We start from the raw sequence: 18,891 nt of genomic DNA, 5'->3' as shown, positions 1-18,891 counted from the left end.
CTTGAATAGTCATCTATAAATGTAATGAAGTATCGATTGCCACTCAAACTTGATGTTTGCATGGGACCACACACATCTGAGTGTATTAGCTCAAGTGGTTCCTTTGCTCTCCACATTGATTCTTTGGGAAATGGTTCCCTGTGATTTTTCCCCAGTGCACAACTTTGACACACAGTTTCACTGTCTTGGATTTCAGGCAGCCCCAAAACCATCTCTTGACTCTGTAACAGTTTGAGACTTCTGAAATTTAAGTGACCAAACCTCTTGTGCCAAATTCTAACACACTCCTGCACATTTGTCCTCAATGCAAACTCCTTGTTTGTGTTGAGAAATAAAGGAAAACATCTGTTTCCTTTCTGCTTCACACTGACCACCAGATTTTGTAAGGATCTATCATCAAACACATCCACTTTGTAATCTCCAAATAAAAGAAAGTAACCGTGCTCAGTCATTTGTCCCACACTTAACAGATTTTCTGCAAGACCAGGTACTAACATAACTTCTTTTATATATCTTCGACCCTTTACAGTTTCAATGATCAGTGTACCCTTCCCTTCAACTTCAACCAAAACTCCAGTGCCAACTTGGACTTTGGCTTTCACTTTCCTGTCTATATCAACAAGTAGATCTTCTCTGGATGTCATATGGTTACTACATCCACTATCTATATACCATTCATCACTTATCTTCCTCACTTCTCCAGAATGATTTGCATAAAACAAATTTCCAGTTTCTTCAACCTGATTAGCAAAGTTCACATGCTGCACAGCCTTGTTCATATTACAATACCTTGCAATATGCCCAATTTTGTTGCACTTGTGACACTTAACTTTGTTTTTAAGCCAACACTCTCCATAATGAAGTTTATCACAAAACTTACACTTATCCCCAGTGTTGTTTGCCTTATTTTTCACAGTGAATCCACCCTTATTACTCCAATCACCCTTGTTACTCCATTGTTTCTCTTTTGGCTTAAAATTCTTGTGATATTTGTTACTGTTTGGCTGACCAGTGAACCTATTAGACTTCGGAACAAATTTCAAACTAGCAAATGCTTTCTCCATACTACTCTCTCCATGTCTATCCAACCTTTGTTCATACCCCTTCAAAATAGCTACAACATCCTGTGCATCTATGGTGTCTAAATCCTTAGTATTCTCTATCACAGCTGCAATACTATCATAGGACTTAGGTAAACTAATTAACAATTTCTGAACAATTCTTTGATTACTCAGATCCTCACCATAGCTCTTCATTTGATTAATCAGATCAAACAATTTAGCAATATACACAGAAAGAGATTCACTATCATTCATGCGAGTGTATTCAAAATCTCGCCTAAGACCTTGGAGTTTCACGGATCTTACTTGTTTATCACCAACGAACTCTTGTTTCAGAATGTCCCACGCAGCCTTCGCACTTTCCTGAGTTGCGATCCTCGGGAAAATTTGATCCGAAACTGCACCTTGAATAATACCCAGTGCTCTAGCATCCTTAACGACATTCTCACGCAGCAGCTTCTTCTCCGCCTCTGTGAGTTCCTCCTCCTTCATCGGAGCTCTGTACCCACTCTCCACCATATTCCACAGCTCATACGAGCGAAAGATGGTCTTCATTTTGATTTGCCAGAAATCAAAATTCTCGCCATTGAAAACTGGAGCCCGAAGGTCTCCTCCTCCAGATCCAGCCATACTAGACACTCAAATCACTGCAATAAGCTTTTGCTGTGAATCCGAGCGCACCCACTCGTAGAAACAACGCCCAGAAGTTTTAGATCGAACTCGGCTCTGAGGCCATGTTAGAATCCGAGCTATACAACTACACAACTAAGCCTAACAAGATTCGAAACAAATATTTTGAAAAGATTTGAAGATGAAATCAGAGAGAGAAGAAACACACAGAGCACAGCTCTTCATCAACTATCATTGTATTTCTTGCAGAGCAGTGTAGCTCGAAGAGTCACTTAACTGGTAGGGGAGAGAGAGAGAGACATATCCTCAATTCAATCTCAACCAACCATTACAACCTATCTTAAGATCAAGACACTTGTCAAATGATAAGCCCTATGAGACTTAATCAACACATCACAGATTTACACAATAGCTCAGCCTATGAGCTGAGACATAACACACATAACAACCTTATATTATGTTTTAATCAGCTTAACAACTTACATACTAACAGAGAGTGATGGTTATCATTGATGAGGAAGATACCCCGATGTTGCTGAGTTATGAGAAGTTGTTCGAAGATTGTTTTTATTGTGGCCGTAGGAGGTCGGGGGGCCACAAATGCCCGACTATTAAGGATAGAGATGGGTGGTTGTTGGTGGATAGGTTATTTGAGGATGAGCTGCTGGTTTATTCAGCTGGTGTTGAAATTTCTGAGGAAACCAGGCAGGAGCTGCATGAAGGGGTTATGCTGGTATTTCCTCAATCGGTGTTGGAGGTGAGAGAACAAGTTAGAAACCGGGGAGAGAATATAAGTGAGGGTTGAAATATTGTGGTTTCTTGGAAGAATAGGTATACTGGCAGGGGTCGTAGTGGTGCACGAAGGGATGGTAGGACTTATGACAATATAGTAAGGGGCAACAAGACTTGGGTCTTGAAGGCAGACTTAATGTCTAAGTGGCTGCTTGATTGTGCTTTGAGCTCTGGTGTAACTGTGAGGGGTGGAGCTGAGATTGAGGCAGATGTTGACAAGGGTAAAAACACGATGGAGGAGGATAAGGAGTTCATGGAGGCTGAAGAGGAAAACAATGAGCATGTGCAGTATTTAGGGAGTAGGAAGAGGGGTAGAAATAGTGGTAATGGTGATGTTGGGGCTAGCTATGTCGTTGAGGATGTTGATTGATGAATTGTCTTGTTTGGAATTACAGGGGGTGGGGCAGACCTGATTTTGTCCCTCAGTTTAAATTTCTTTGTAGTTTAATTAAGCTTGATGTCTTTTGTGTTCTAGAACCTAGGTCTGGTCTTAGTAAAATTTCCAAGAATGTTTTTTTGTAAGTGGTTTAATGGAATGTTTTTTGCAGAGGGAATGGGAAACCGGTGGGCTTTGCCTGTTCTGGCATGACCAGAACTTATCTATTAATGTAATTGCCTCCTGCCCTAGATTTATCCATTGTAGTATTAATATCTTAAAGCCGGGAGTTACTTTTTTATGCATTTTTACTTATGCCTTTCCACAAAAATGCATGCAATCTTAACTATGGGAGGATTTATTGAGTTTTTATGGTATCAATACTAACTTGCAACCCTGGATGTTGATTGGAGACTTTAATAACATTTTAAGTCTCAGTGAAAAGGTAGGGGTAGATAGAAATACAAATGTGCACATGGTTAACTTTGCTGAGTTTTGGAAAGATGGAGGCCTTGTTTCTTTCCCTGCTTTTGGGGTTCCATTTACTTGGACTAATGGGCACAAAGATAACACTTTAATTTTTGAAAGATTAGATAGGGTTCTTGTAAATGCAACCTGGTTGAACACATTTCCAAATGCTAATCTCCACAATTATCCGATTTTTTGCTCGAACCATAGTCCTATTATGTTAGATTGCCTTCCAAATAACTAGTGTATTGTCGTTGGAAGTTGTGACTTCAAGTTTATGGCTATGTGGTTGAATCACCCAGATTTTATTAATATTGTTAAAAAAGCTTGGAGTATGGATTTTAATGGCAACCCTAATGATAAGCTGAGGGGTTGTCTATGAGCTTTGAAATCTCTGGCTAGAGTTTGGAACAAAGAGGTCTTTGGTAATGTCCATGAAAGAGTGCGTGAACTTTTTTGAGCAAATTAATGTACTCCAAGCCTAGAGTATGAATGATCCAAACAACCTTCATTTACTAGCCGAAGAGGCAATGTTATGAAATGAGTTGAATAAAGCTCTTAGTAATGAGGAAATCCTTTGGGGTCAAAGACCTTGAGTCAACTAGCTCCAACTTGGTGATCAGAACACTAAATTTTTCCAAACGATGACGAATGTGTTAGACAAAAGAGGAATGAAATTTTGAAAATTAAGGATAATATGAGGTTTTGGTGGTTGAAGGGGGAAGAAATGGAACAGGTTTTTGTGCATGATTTTAAATTGTGTTTCACTAGTTATCCTGGTTTGAATAATACTATGATTACAAGTTTCATTGACAGAATTGATACTTGCATCATTGAAGACCAGAACAGGGCTTTGCTTAGCCCAGTTAGTGATGACGAGATTTGGAAGACTGTTAATGGCATTGGAGCTTTGAAGGCCCCAGGCCCTGATGGCTTCCGTGCCTTATTTTACAATAAGTGTTGGGATGTTGTTGGTCCTTCAGTCATAAGTTTACTCAAAGATTTCTTTAAGAATGGATCAAGCCTAAGGTTAATTAACCATACGAACATTGCGCTCATTCGTAAAGTAGAAAATCCAGAAACAGTGGTTAATTTTAGACTTATTAGCTTCTGCAATGTGGCGTATAAAATAATTACGAAGTTGATGGTTAATAGACTTAAACCGATCCTAGAAACTTGCATTTCCAATAACCATGGGGCTTTTGCTTCTAATAGGTCCATTCATGATAGCATCCTCATCGCTTATGAAATCCTTTCGACGTTTAAACGTAAAAAAGGGAGAACGGGAGCAATGGCGGTTAAATTAGATGTTGAAAAGGCTTACGATATGCTGAGTTAGGATTTCATTAGGTTGGTGCTTGATAGATTTGGATTTAACAATCACTGGATCAATCTCATTATGGAGTGTATTACTTCCACCTCTTTGTCTATTTTGATTAATGGTAAGGCCCATGGGTATTTCTATCCTTCAAGGGGGAATTAGGCAAGGGGACCCCTTGTCTCTGTATATTTTCATTTTATGCATGGAACCTTTAATGCTCTAGCCTTCTCTCCTAGAACTAGCATTGGGCTTTTGACTTCGCCTACAGGTTTTAAGGTTTCCAATTTAATGTTTGCTGACCTTTGTCTCATTTTTGCTAAAGCGTCAAAAGGTGTTGCTAGGATTATTTTGAATGTTTTAAATACGTTTGCGTCCGCTTCTGGACAAAAGATAAATTTTAATAAATCTTCTCCATATTTCTTGAAGAATACTACTAATCACATTCGTAATGAGGTCGCTAATATTATCAAAATCCAACACAAAACTACAATTGGTAAATATTTGGGGATAAACAATATTATTTGTTGGAAAGACCTAGTATATACAAAGGATGCTTGATAAGGAGAATAGGAAGTTCCTTTGTGGGAGGGAAAGTAAAATGAACCCTGTGGCTTGGAATGAGGTGTGCCAGCCCAAATGCCAGAGGGGTTTGAGTATTAGGAAAAGTGATATCTTCAACAATACTTGTCTTACGAAGCTTGGTTGGAAGGTGCTCACAGATGATCAAAATTAGTGGGTTCAAGTAGTTAAACAAAAATATTTAAGGAGGGAGAATTTTATGGAGGCTAAGGCCGGACAAAATCAATCGGTGGCCTGGAAAGGAATTTTTAATGCGAGATAAGTGATTGAAAAAGAATTACGATGGATTGTGGGAAATGGGAGGAACATTCTGTTCTGGACCCAAAACTGGGTTTTTCCTTTCCCTATCCTTAACCTTTTTCAGGAGAATCAATGAACTTATCTAGATTTAAGTCTTAAGGTGCGCCACTTTATTATGAATGGGACATGGAATAGAGCCTTGTTGAGTGAGTTTGTGGATGAAGAGATCACTAATAAGATATGCAACATTCCTCTGCCGCTCTATGACAAGCCTGACTCTTTATGCTAGGGCTTAAATGCAAATGGTGCTTTGAGCGTGAAGTCTGCAACTTGGATTCAAAACACCATGATCAATGATGATATGAAGAATAAGCTGCTAAAAAGAATGTGGAAGTTAAATATCCCTAATAAAATTAAAATCTTTAGTTGGCTCTTAATCCTAAATAAGCTTCAAACCAGGAGTAAAATTCATAAATTCGTTAACACGATCTGTGATATTTGCTTGTTATGTAATGTGTGCCCTGAAGACCAAAATCAGGATTTATCCCTTGTGAGTGTACCAAGCAAGTTTGGACGTATAGTCCGAAAGTGAAACCTCCTGCTAATCAAAGTAATTATAGTCTGTTTGAGTGGCTGCGTTCCCTTGATTACCAAGATAATGAGACTTTGACAAGTCTTAGTTTAGCCCTCCTCATATGTTGGCAAATCTGGATAATGCCAAAGCGAATGACTACACTAATGCCAATAAGAAAAATCTTATAGCTAGCAGGAAGCAACAGGGGCTGATTAGATAGCAACCCCCTCGTGGTGATTTCTTCAACTGAACTTCGATGGCTCTGTTAAGAACTCTGCGGCGGCTGCGGGATTTTATAACAAGAGACTGCATCTTGGAAGTTCCATGCATCCACATTCTGGGCAATCAGAATGAGCTTCAAGTCTTCTGTCACATTATCTAAACAAGATTTATAACACGGTATTTTCGCTATCGAAGCACTTCTGAATCCTTGTGTGTGTAAAACTACGACAATAATATAACCCCCTCTTTGGGAAAGGGAGCTTACATCCAGCTACATAAAGTGCGAGGGTCAATGCGCAACAAAATTTTCCTCATGGTAACCAACATTATATAAGGTAGTTTATAACTTTAGAACCGAAAGTGACTGGAAACGTTCACGCTCAAAGTCCTGGCTCCTCTCCTCCACAGTGATCTACAAGTCAAAACAGTTTCATCAGATAAGCTACAAAACATGGGTTTGAAATGTAAAGATTCTTTTCGGTAAGAGTGTAATTCCAGGTTGTAGAAACCCTACCTTTGTGAATCAAGATGATTTGCATATGGAAAAATCTATGTGTAGGTAAGCTACACTGGCCATGAAAACGAAGAAAAACGTAGACACCAACATCAGTGGTTCTGCCAGCATAAAGACTGGGTTGAAGGTGTAGTAAACCTGCCAAATAAAGCAAAGGAGAGAGATAGGTTCAGCCACTAATATACATATTTTAAGGGTTGTGCACAGCAACATGTATGGGGACTATATAAAGAACACGAATCTAGGAAATTTAATTCTGTCACTACACAGCTTCAATACTAAACAACCTAGTGGTTCAGCACAAGTTGTATAACCATTTCAAGGGTGAACATATATATACTAGGACCAATGCCCTAACCTTGCAAACTAAAATACATGCTAATCTATGAGGCATATTTCTATCATAGGATACTATTAGGTGAGCGTAACTGATCCTAGATACGCTCCCACGAATGACACAGAGACAAAGTCAAGCCTTGAAAAGTCCTGCGCACACTTTACATGAATTTAAAGGGCATTAAGTTCTCCAAGTGGTCAGATCAACCTCAAAACTTAATGCCAATATAAGGAGAGCCAAAATTATAATTTTAGAGTTCAGAGTAGCAAAATGCCTCAATAAGTAATTATAATACTTGGTAAACTCCAACCAATGTGAGTGATAGAATAGCCACCTGGAAATGAGAGTTGTGTTCTGGAACTACATTTCTCTTTTCGAGAACCACCACAGTCCTTCCAGCAACATCAAGGTATGAATATTTGGTCTGCAGATATAAGAATGAAAGATATGCACTTAATCACTATCATATAGAAAGAAAAATTATTTTACTTGCATCAAAAAACAAAATTGTTGTGCGATTTAGATAATTCCAAAAATAATGGAAAAAAAAAAAAAAACATTTTCTTGGCAACGAAAAATAGAGTTAAAATTGCTTCAATGCACTTTACAATTACTCAGCTGTATAGAGAAGGTTTAGAATTATATTATGTAATGGTGTTTTTGGACATCAATAAAGGCCTACTATCGGATTACCTCTATCGGATTACCTCTAGATGTTGCTCAACTGAAAAAGGAACCACAGCAGAAGGATTTTTTGATCCCTCTGGTAGCACAACCTGAAATACAACAGTTCCTGAATCAGTAAATTAATATTTCCACGTCTAAGGGCAAACAAAATGGAAAAAAGATCTGACAAATCTGCAAAATATAGAACATAAATGCAAAAACATAGTACTAAACCCACTTTTACAGTTAACTTGTCTACCACCGTCTCAGCAAGAGGACAACCAAAAGTGAAATTGAGGTATCGCCTGCCATCAGGTGACTCAAAAAGGAAGTCTTCCAGTGGTAACCCGTACCCAATTACAAATGTAGCTTTCCAACCACCAAATAAAGGATAGCGTGGCTCAATTTCAAGATCCGACTGAAAAGAAGGTATTGAAATAGTCATGATTAATAGAACCAAAATCAGAGTTGTATATCCAAAACGTGGGGATATTATTCTGCATTGTTTTTCTGTGTGAACTTCCCCATTTGCTATAATGATATTATGCTTCCAATGGACAGATAAAGAGAGAGCCTACGAGTATGGACACAAGCAAGTAAAGCATATGTACAAGGATAGCATCATTGCATATATAAATTGTTTCATTGCTGTGGACCAAAGCTACCTTTAGATAATCTGTACGTAAATGTGAGGATGAGATGTTTCCGATTTCATCTCGGTAGTAGACAGAATGAACCCTAGGAGGTAGTCTGGCTAGAAGATGTTTGAATGAAGAGACACCACCAGCATGTGGCCTAGATTGATAGTCAACCCTGCCAAAAGGAAGCCTTCGAAGATTAACTTTAAGAATGAACAAACATACAGTTTTTTTATGGGCATCAACATACATATTTATTTCTGTTATTCTTCCTAATAAGCATAAGACAAACTAAAGGCTGTTTTAACATTGGTCATCTATTACACAAAGTAATTGCTATCTTTTGCATTCTTCAAACTCAGGTGTCTAATGATAAGTCTCTAAAGTTCGCCTTTTGATATTCACTTGCATAGTCCTTACGATTTATAAATAATTTATTTTGCAAATATAAGTAGCTTATTCAAAATTTTAAAACCATTCACATACTGTTATGTCTTCCAGAAATTAAATGAGGATGACTTTCTTGTATGAGATTAGTTGTCTAGTAAGAGGCCCCTTTCAGTTTGTCTTAGGCCCCAAAAGGCTCAAGATCAACCTTGACCATATATTGGAGACTCAGTTTTTCTTTTAAGTAGGGTGTTTGTATTTATTTATATCCATGTCATACATGGATCCACATACTTGTACAGAAAGCAGGATTTGCAACTCATCAAATAATGAAGAAATAGAGACATTTATGATCAACTTATCCTACAAAAATTTTACTCATTCAATTTTATTGTATCAAACTTTTTTCACCGACTGCAACCCTTTACATTAAATACACAAGATACGACCAGCAGCAGAGCTTACCTCGAAAATATTCCTTTGTGTCGAGCACCAGCATGTGCCAACTTGTAATGCTCTGTGATCTGAAGATTGCCCCAGTGAGATACTTCCACTTCGCGTACAAGCTCCTCAACAACAGCAAAGGCATTGTTATTCTCAAAATGAACAATTATTGGAGAATAAGAGTATGCTGGGCGATCCTTGTATGGCCCATACTTTATTTCGGAACCAGCACGGTTTGTGGACTCCACTCTTGTAAATGACTCCACCCTAGTACTAGGCGTTCTTATAAAAGTAGTCTGCTGCTTGATATAATACGGTGACAATATTATTGCACTATCGCGGTAATAGACCAACTGAGACTCTGATTGGCTTATCTCAGCTGGGAAAGGCTCCAGAGAATGTGTCAATATGTAAAGCACCTCTAGTGTTGCAGTTTCACCTGAATTTAGTGGGTTGAGCAACGAGATAGAAAACGATTTAGCCCCATTTGGTGCATCAGGTAGCTCAGTGGGATTGACTTCCAGGGGAACATAACTTTTCTTTTTCTTTTTTCCAACAGTGATAGCTGCTTTGAGCAATGCTAGGTGATCAACCGGTGTGGGTGGAAAAGCAAGAAGTATTTCCGAAACAGGAGATGTGCCAGTGTTTTCAACCTGAAAGACAACTCCATCAATTTAATAAAGTATAAACATCCCAGTAGAGTACCATGAGAAAATTATTACTTTCAAAATGACTAATCCGTATGATCATACAGTATGCCTGTCTACAGTGTCAAGTTGGTTACCGTTACAAGCATATTGTCCCAAACTTGTAGGTGGTATGCCAATTAGTAAAGACTAAAAATCAAAACTCTCATATTGTAAATCTATTATCCACATTAAGCCATATTTGGGCCAAAAACAATGGAGTGGGGCATGACAACTTAAATCAAACCTTTATTTGTCAGAAAAATGCTTCTTAAGAGTTAAGACCATGGTTTATAAACATAACGACTCACATCTTCCGGTATTCAAAAAAAAAAAAAAGAAGTAGTTTATAGTCATGTAGACAATAGACAGACAATCGTACAAAGTACATTTAGCATGCCAATTTGTAAACATAACGACCCACAGTTTCCAGAATCCAATATAAAAAGTAGTTCATTCATCCACATTATGCCAGATTTGGGCAAAAAACGATCTGAGTGCAGCATGAAAATTCAAATCAAAGACTGAACCTAAGCTCAAGCATCCACATTCATGTCGAATACGATAAATGAAAAACATGCACAAAATCTCAAACCATGATAAAGATTTAAAATTCCTAACCCATCAAAGTTCCGAAATTTTCACAAATTGGGTTCAATTCACTACACAGAAAATCCAACAATACAGAAAAATCCATACCTTTAACGTCAAGAAAACCTTCACAATATGGGAGGTCAAGTCAATCTGCAACCCAATAAATTGATCAAATCAAACGTAATTAGATATAATCAAATCAAATTTGAGTATTGATGGAGCGGAAATGAAAGGAAGGAGCTTACTCTGCGCTCGGCGTTAAGGATCTGGAGATCCTGAGAGGAAGAGGAATAAGCGAGCAGAGAGAGATGGGAGAAGATCGACAAGGCTATGACTAGCTGACCTAAGCTTCGCAGTGCTTCCATGGCTTCCGGTGAAAGAGTGTGTTAGCTTAGCTTGACCTCCAGCGACGACTGATCGTGGTGTATAGTGTGGGGAGCAGGGCTATTCCATGGTATTCAAGCCTTGACCTTGGGTTTCATGGGTCTTGGGCTTAGATGGACCTGTTTTTGGCTGGCCACTTTTTATTTTTATTTTTGATCAAACTATATTTATAATAAATTGGTATCAAATTCGTCATTCATAATATTCGAATATTAGACCTCTTAATTATAAATAAAGAGAATTATCGTGGACCGTAATAATGAGTTGCAATTGGCTGGCTCCTCTTATTAGTTTCAGTACTTTTGTTTTCCGACTTTATTGAGGCAAATCGACACTTCATATAAGTCAGTGAAAAACGTTTTTAGAGCATAAAAAAGTGATATTTTGGTATGTAATTATTATGGTTCTTAATTCCTTTATCATTATATGTCATAATACATAATTTGTATACAACGAGTGATATTTTGTATGGCATAATTACTTGTCTAAATTATCACTATGTGTCATGTGATACATGATTATTTAGAATCGGTGATCAGTAAAAAACTATGTGTCTATTTCAATTATTACATATCACGTGATACATAATTGTATACAATTAGTGATATAGAAATTTTTACTATCTATAAGATAAAATAAAAAAAATTGAGCCCAAAGTATATGGCTAATGTCATTTTTTCCTCACATTCACAGTAAATTTTATGAAGTTTATATTGTTACATTGATCCATTATTTGTTGATTTTGAAATTTATAGAAGTATGAAACGTAACTTTTATGTTTTACCACAAATTTCCAATCTTTTATGTTTAAATTTTCTTAGTATATCAATATGTTTATCGATATTTCTCTCAATTACGAGTAACGATATTTCAACCGAAATCAAAACTTAAATCGTTGTTATACGCAAACTTGCTAAGTACTAAGTAGGGGGTAGAATTAGGCAATTCAAAAACCAACCATAACGTAAAAAATATAAACTGTTGAGAAGGGAGAACAGTCGACCATTGCAAATTCTAAAAATGGATAACAACCGTAACCATTTATAAAATATTACAAAAGGGAAGAGAATAATTTTATTTATGATTTGATGAACACAGTACAGTGTACGTACAGAAGAGAATTCGAAGCAGTTTAGACAATTTTTAATGAGTTCAGGACAGTCGGATATTTTAGGGAAATTTGGAAAAAGTAATCATATTTTAGATTTTAAATAGAATTATAGCCATCTTTTTAGTTTAATGATAATTCTAACCAAAATTTGATGTTTCTCACAACAAAAACAAAACATTTTTAAACTCTCTTGCAACCTTCTGGTTTCTCACTTTAAACCAGAAGAGCATTCTTTGCTGATTTTGCACAATTAAGCAGCAGGGATGTTTTGACAAAAAAAATAGGCAGCAGGACACAGCAGCCTTTTCAAAATTTTGATACTTCATATCATGGTTTTAGTCAAAACTTTAATGATTTTCATGTTCCAATGCAGGTGAATATATTATGAATCCTTCGACAAATCAACAAGTTGATTTAAGAATTAGAAGCTCCTATAAAGCAACCATATCAGTGTTTCTTTGACACTTTGCATAAGCATGTTAGTTATATGTGCTAATTAACTTTTCTCTAAAACTTTTTTCCTAATTTTAATATATTTGCAGGTTAGTTAAATGTGCTAATTAATTTTTTTTCCTTCATAATATGACTCAATTTGTGACCGTGGTCCACTACGGCTGGAGGAGGGTTGATAGCCAATACACAGATGGTCAAGCAAAAGCAATGATAATGTCAACCAAAGTTACTCATCAAGATCTTATACATGGTATATATAAACGTATTCGTGTTAGTCTGAGTGAATTTAGAATCTCAGTATATTATCAATGCATGAGCAACTTAAGGATGCAAAATATGATGGAGATTGTAACAATGACGATGTGAATAGTTGGGTATGTGAAAGTCTTTCTGCAAAACCGACAAGATTCCGTTATATGTCACAACATATCCTCTAAATGAACTTGAAGATGAACACCCAATTGCATGCAGTTCCCCATTACCAACAGTGGCAATTCAAGAGAATGATGACATTTTGGGTGATGAACAACCAAGTCAAGTTCTTCAAGACAATGCCCAGATTAGCGAGACTTCAATAGATGTGAGTTTTGAGACATATTCTCGGTTTTGGTGTTTCTTCAAGGTATTGTGTGTGAATTTTTTAATTTTTTTTTCTTCACATGGTTGACAACTATGCAAATATCTTCCATTAATCACTATGCATTGCAAGTACATGATACAGACTTATATCATATAGTTGACCTAAATGCCAATACATGCACATGTAGAAGGTTTGATCTCGACCAACTTCCATGTGCCATGCAACTGCCGCATGTTGAATTCACAACACATCAGTGTACAATATGTGCTCCAAATTCTACACAACCAATGCAGTTGTGCTATCGTATGCGGATCCCATTTGGCCGGTTGGAAATAAGAATGAATGGAGTGTGCCGGAAGATCTGCAAAATAAAGTTGTGTTACCTCCAATTAGACAACTTGTATCTGGAAGACGCAAGACAAACATAATCCCATCTCAAAAGGGGGAAAGGATAGTGAAAAAGTGCAGTTGCTATGGTGGGACATGCCACAATCGCCAAACTTGCAAGAATCCAATTAGACTCCATTCTAGCGCATGATGTAAATGTTTTTCTTCAGAATTTATTACATTATTGGCTTTTATATTATTCGGGATTTATTACATTATTGGCTTTTATATTTTCAATCCCCAATTTAGTAGAAAAACCTCACACATATTTTAGATTAAAAGGGTTTTCGCTCCTCTATTTTTAGATTCAAATTTTGCTTCGAAGATTCAGTTTTTGATTAATTTTTATGTTTAGTTTACTCGGTTATCTTCAATTTTCATGTTCTCTGATTACACCTGAACTACTTTTCTGCAGTTGAAGACTATCATGCCTTTTAAATGAAAAACTGGCTGTTGAAAAGAGATGTCAGCAATCGAAGAAGGGGTACTCGGTAGTATTCAAGAGGGTACCTCTTTTATGCTTCAAGATCTCAACTAATTGTTGTTTTTTCATGGTTAAGAGCAATGGGGACATTTTTGTCATTAAGGGTATATTAGTACTTTTAAATTAAGTTTTGATTAGAATTATCATAAAACTAAAATGATGGCTATAATTCTATATAGAGTCTAAAATATGGTAACTTTTCCAAATTTCCCATATTCTTATGCAGTGTACGTACTCATCCAACGTTGGAAGTTACGAAAAAAATAAATAAAAATAAAATAAAAAATGTGTTCTAGAGAGTGATGCACCAAACAATGCCCTTTTCCCGTAACAGCAGTAACTGAACTGAATTATATCTCTCTTAGATTAGATCCCCCCCTTTGGACTCGGGACCATCTCCAACCTGCCTTTCATCATTGCCATCACATTTTTGTATGATATTCTACGCTTAGCGGTCTCGTTTGGTACGTTGGACTGTTTTGAGTGATATTAGAGAGAGAACAGTGAGATTACTGAGTCGGACATGGCGTGCGTGAAGCTGGGATCCAAATCTGAAGCGTTTTACCTTGATGGCAAAACTTGGTACCTTTTTTTTTTTTTTCCTGCTGCTTCAGGGTTTTCATTTGTTTCTATTTATTGCTACCACATTTGTATTAACAAGGTGATTTCAGGATGCTGGGTTTATCATATATTCATATGTACGACTGAAAATATTTTGATGGTTTGGCTTTAATTATTTGCATTTTTAATTTCTGGTTTCTGGGATTTTCTCATTCCCGTTAGTTTCTTGTAGAAAATTGCTCAATTGGGTTTCTTTTTTGGTCAATGATTTATGAATTAATCAAACATTATTTGTTGAATTACTGACTTCTGCTAATACTGAGGATGATTAATTGATGGTTAATTTCGTTTTACCAATACTTTTGCTATGCTGAGGTATATACATTTCCCTGTTTCATTGATCCGGGACTCTGGACTGTGAGCATCATTGTGTGTGCGTGTGTGTGTGTGACTCTGCACATTGTTCACGTAAATTGTGTATTCTGATGTATTTACCTATGACTAATCATAAGAAAGCTTTCTTATAGTAAAGCACCTTCCTTCCCGTATCATTTCCCGGCATTGTAAAAAAATTTCACTCCGTTGTACTTTGTTATTTTTCTGTAAAGTCACTCAAAGGAATCTGTCAAATGTAAGCCGGGATCTGTGATCAATTGTTTTCTTGTGAAGAAATGTTTGAAAATTTACCAGTGGTTGCAGGGTGAACTGATATGGTTAAGCATAATGTACAACTTCAAAGATACAATGTAGAATGTTCTCACGAGTAGACAAGGATAAGAGGAAGGTGCATTGATTTAGTTCATACAGAGATTTAGAAGTATAAGTTTTTTGCTTTATAAATTGTTTGTGTTCAAGAGGAAACCAAAGCATGGACTGAGTCTTATGAACAACTGCAGAACCGTAGAAATTTCCACATCGAGACTTGTATCATTGTGACAAGAAACTGTCTTTTTTTTTTTTTTTTTTTTTTTGAAGAGCAATGCCTTATGTACTTACATTCATCGGTTTCAATCTTCTCTGAAAATTGTTGACTTAAGTAATATCAAAAGGGTGGTGCTATCTACACGTCTCTTTTTACCTTCCACACACCCCCTGTTAATTTCTATTATTTGATCCTCGTCAATTATTCAATTGGAAGGCCGGAAATTGAAAAGTGTGTAACAAGGGGGGTGTGGATAGCACTACCCTATCGTAAAGTGTATGACTTAACCTTGCTAGTTTTTTGCTAATGCTTTCTTGCCAGGCGGGTTTTATGTGGTTTGGGATTGAAATTGAATTTTTGTATTCTTTTGTCACATAATTTTCTGCTCTCTGCTGTTAAAACTCCTTCATCCTTGATCCTTTTGAGGTCACTGGCCTGCTTGAAACCTGTTGCCCACTTTTGCTTCATGTAGCGATTGTTATATGCACATCTGCACATCCTAGTCGTCATTTTTCTGTCAGAAGATCCCTCAATGGCCTTTTTTTGAGGATAAAAGATAAGTTTCCGATAGCAGTTGATTTGAATGGTGAGATCAATGTACATTCTCCTTGATTTACAAAAAAAGAAAGCCTAATTAGCATACAGAGAAAAAGATTTCAGGCAATGTAACACAAGTGAAACAGACGAGTGAAAACCAAACTTCGACGAGACAAATATTATTTCTGCATTGATGTCAATGTTTGTGCATACCTTGTTGCTCTCTTACTATTAACAAAATACGTAACAGTTATGCCTTTGTTAATAAGTTCGACCTCTATGTCCTTTGTCTTCTGTACTTGAGAATAAGTATTCTCTTTGGCAGGCTTTGCTCAACTGGACTTGCTAGTGATGTCATTGTTGAAGTTGAAGAAACGTCCTTCCATCTCCACAAGGTGAAATTTACTTGTTCAAGCTTAAAATTATGTTGTTCTTTCGTTTCTCATCATGAACTCTACACAATATATTAGTACTAAGAGTTCGTTTTGAAAATTAAACGCCTATCCTTTACCTTGCCTCTCAAATTATTGTAGATTTTATTCCATTGACTATATAGGCGGCTCTGTGTTTTCTTTCGTGCCTATGCTCATGAGCTTTAATTTTTCTACCTTGTTCGATATATCCACCAGTTTCCATTGCTATCCAGATGTGGATTACTAGAAAACATTATTGGAGAACTTTCGAGCGAGGATGATCAGAAATGCATAGTGCAACTGCATGACATTCCAGGGGGAGCCAAAATTTTCTTGCTGGTAGCCAAATTTTGTTACGGTGTAAGAATAGAACTGAACGCATTGAATGTAGTTAGTGTGAGGTGCGCTGCTGAGCATCTTCACATGAGTGAAGAATATGGAGAGGGAAACCTCATCACACAAGCAGAGGATTTTCTAAACGAAATCTTCAGCAATTGGAGTGACTCCATTAAAGCACTTGAAACCTGCGAAGAGGTCTTGCCTCATGCAGAAGAGCTTCATCTTGTTTCGAGATGCATCAATTCATTGGCAATGAAAGCGAGTACCGATCCAGGTTTATTTAGTTGGCCTGTGTCTGGAAAGGATGCCTTGCAGAGCTCAGAGGGTGCGGTGTTTTGGAATGGAATATGCACTACAGCAAAGCCACATCCAATCAGTGAAGATTGGTGGTATGAAGATGTCTCATTTCTGAAGTTTCCATTTTTCAAGAGGCTGATTCGAGCGGTTGAATTAGGAGGCATGAACCAAGAGAGGAAGGCTGGCTCCATAATGCACTATGCAAAGAGGCACCTTTCCTTGTTGGGTAGGCAATCGAGTTTCCATAATGGAAATCATGCTGCCCCGTTATCAACTGTTCCTGCTGCATCTGATGGAGAGCAAAGGACTCTCCTTGAGGAGATTGTGGGATTACTTCCTGATCAGAAGGGCGTTGTGCCAACGAACTTCCTGCTTAGGCTTCTCCGAACATCTATGATTTTGCAAGCTAGTGCATCATGTTGTGAGAGCTTAGAGAAACGAGTTGGGGCTCAATTGGATCAAGCAGTTCTTGAAGATCTTCTGATACCAAACATGGGGTACTCAGTGGAGACCCTATACGATATTGACTGCATTCAGCGGATTCTTGACCACTTCATTCTCATGGACCGTGATTCAATTGATTATACTTCTAGCTGTATTGTTGATGAGGGCGTTTCTCATTCGCTGACTGCAATAACCTCGGTGGCTAACCTGGTTGATGGATATCTGGCTGAAGTTGCACCTGATGTTAACTTGAAACTCCAGAAATTTCAGTCGCTAGCTGCTGTTATCCCGGAATATGCCAGACCATTAGATGATGGAATTTATCGCGCCATTGATATATACCTCAAGGTAAAGATGCTCTAAATTCTGTTCATACTCAAGATTATTTGATAACTTAAGCGCTGCGCATGTTTGGTTCTTGTAGTTTTGAATTGAAAATTACAGGAACGAAAGTGGAAACATTGCGTACTACAGGGACTTGAAAACATGTTCACTTTTGGATATTGCATCCATTGAAATGTTCATATTTATTACTTCTTCAACATATTTAATCTGTTTGATAACTTTTTCTGACTTAGCATTCCATTGCTAACATTTTTCTCAAGTTCAGGCCCATCCTTGGCTGACAGACTCCGAGAGGGAACAAATCTGCCGGCTCATGAACTGCCAGAAGCTCTCATTGGAAGCCAGCACGCACGCAGCGCAGAATGAGAGGCTACCGCTTCGCGTCATCGTCCAAGTTCTATTCTTCGAACAGCTTCGCCTGCGCACATCAATTTCCGGTTGGTTCTTTGTATCTGAGAACGTCGAGAACTCACAAAACCAAAGTAGAAATCTTGCGCTTGCTCGAAATGAGGCACCTGCTCAAGCTGGCACTGTGCGCGATCATGTTGTAACAGTTGATGACATGAGGGAACGAGTTTTGGAGCTCGAGAAAGAGTGCTTGAGCATGAAGCAAGAGATTGAGAAGCTGGTGAAGACAAAGGGGAGTTGGAACACATTCTTGAAGAGGTTTGGTTTGAGGCTCAAGTTAAAATCTGATGCAAAAAAAGCACCCAAACCCTGCAGTAATTCCAAAGAACAACCAACATCTATAGGTCCACTTGTGAATGGAAAACAAAATTATGAAAATAATAAATTAAGAGATTGATATTTAAAAAACTCGAATTTTAATTCAACTTTGTTTTTATTTATTTGGGATAATTTCTTATTCATTTTTTCCTACCCCTTTTTGTTCTATTTATTTAATGATTAGTGTAGTGTTTGCTCTAGGATATGCCTCTGTAATTATACTTTTTGTATTACATATAATTTTCTCTTTCTCAATTATATAATGTTCATCTGCCAATGTATGTTCTTTCAATACGCCAATTTTTTTTTTCTTTTCTTAATTTCAGCCCCCAAAACCATTGTTTTATTAATTGAACAATTACTTATTTGTTTATTCGTC

The 18,891-nt window shown here is 37.2% G+C and overlaps 1 protein-coding gene and 1 pseudogene across 1 annotated transcript; one reads left to right on the top strand and one right to left on the bottom strand.

Annotated features, from left to right (window-relative positions):
• Window positions 1-6,366: 6,366 nt before the first annotated feature.
• Window positions 6,367-10,997, bottom strand: LOC137734837 (dolichyl-diphosphooligosaccharide--protein glycosyltransferase subunit 1B-like). Its single transcript, XM_068474133.1, has 9 exons — window positions 10,775-10,997; window positions 10,635-10,679; window positions 9,271-9,902; window positions 8,446-8,593; window positions 8,019-8,198; window positions 7,822-7,890; window positions 7,449-7,538; window positions 6,778-6,915; window positions 6,367-6,675 (listed from the first exon to the last, which is right to left on the bottom strand). Exons 1-8 carry the CDS (start codon window positions 10,892-10,894, stop codon window positions 6,787-6,789), a joined length of 1,413 nt encoding a protein of 470 aa, XP_068330234.1. The 5' UTR covers window positions 10,895-10,997; the 3' UTR covers window positions 6,367-6,675; window positions 6,778-6,786.
• A 3,312-nt stretch (window positions 10,998-14,309) lies between these two features.
• LOC137734403 (BTB/POZ domain-containing protein At5g03250-like) lies at window positions 14,310-18,538 on the top strand (annotated as a pseudogene).
• Window positions 18,539-18,891: the final 353 nt, after the last annotated feature.

This window comes from Pyrus communis, chromosome 5 (genome assembly GCF_963583255.1).
Source record: "Pyrus communis chromosome 5, drPyrComm1.1, whole genome shotgun sequence".
Classification (NCBI taxonomy): Eukaryota; Viridiplantae; Streptophyta; class Magnoliopsida; order Rosales; family Rosaceae; genus Pyrus; species Pyrus communis.
This window is presented reverse-complemented; position numbering and strand designations above follow the sequence as displayed.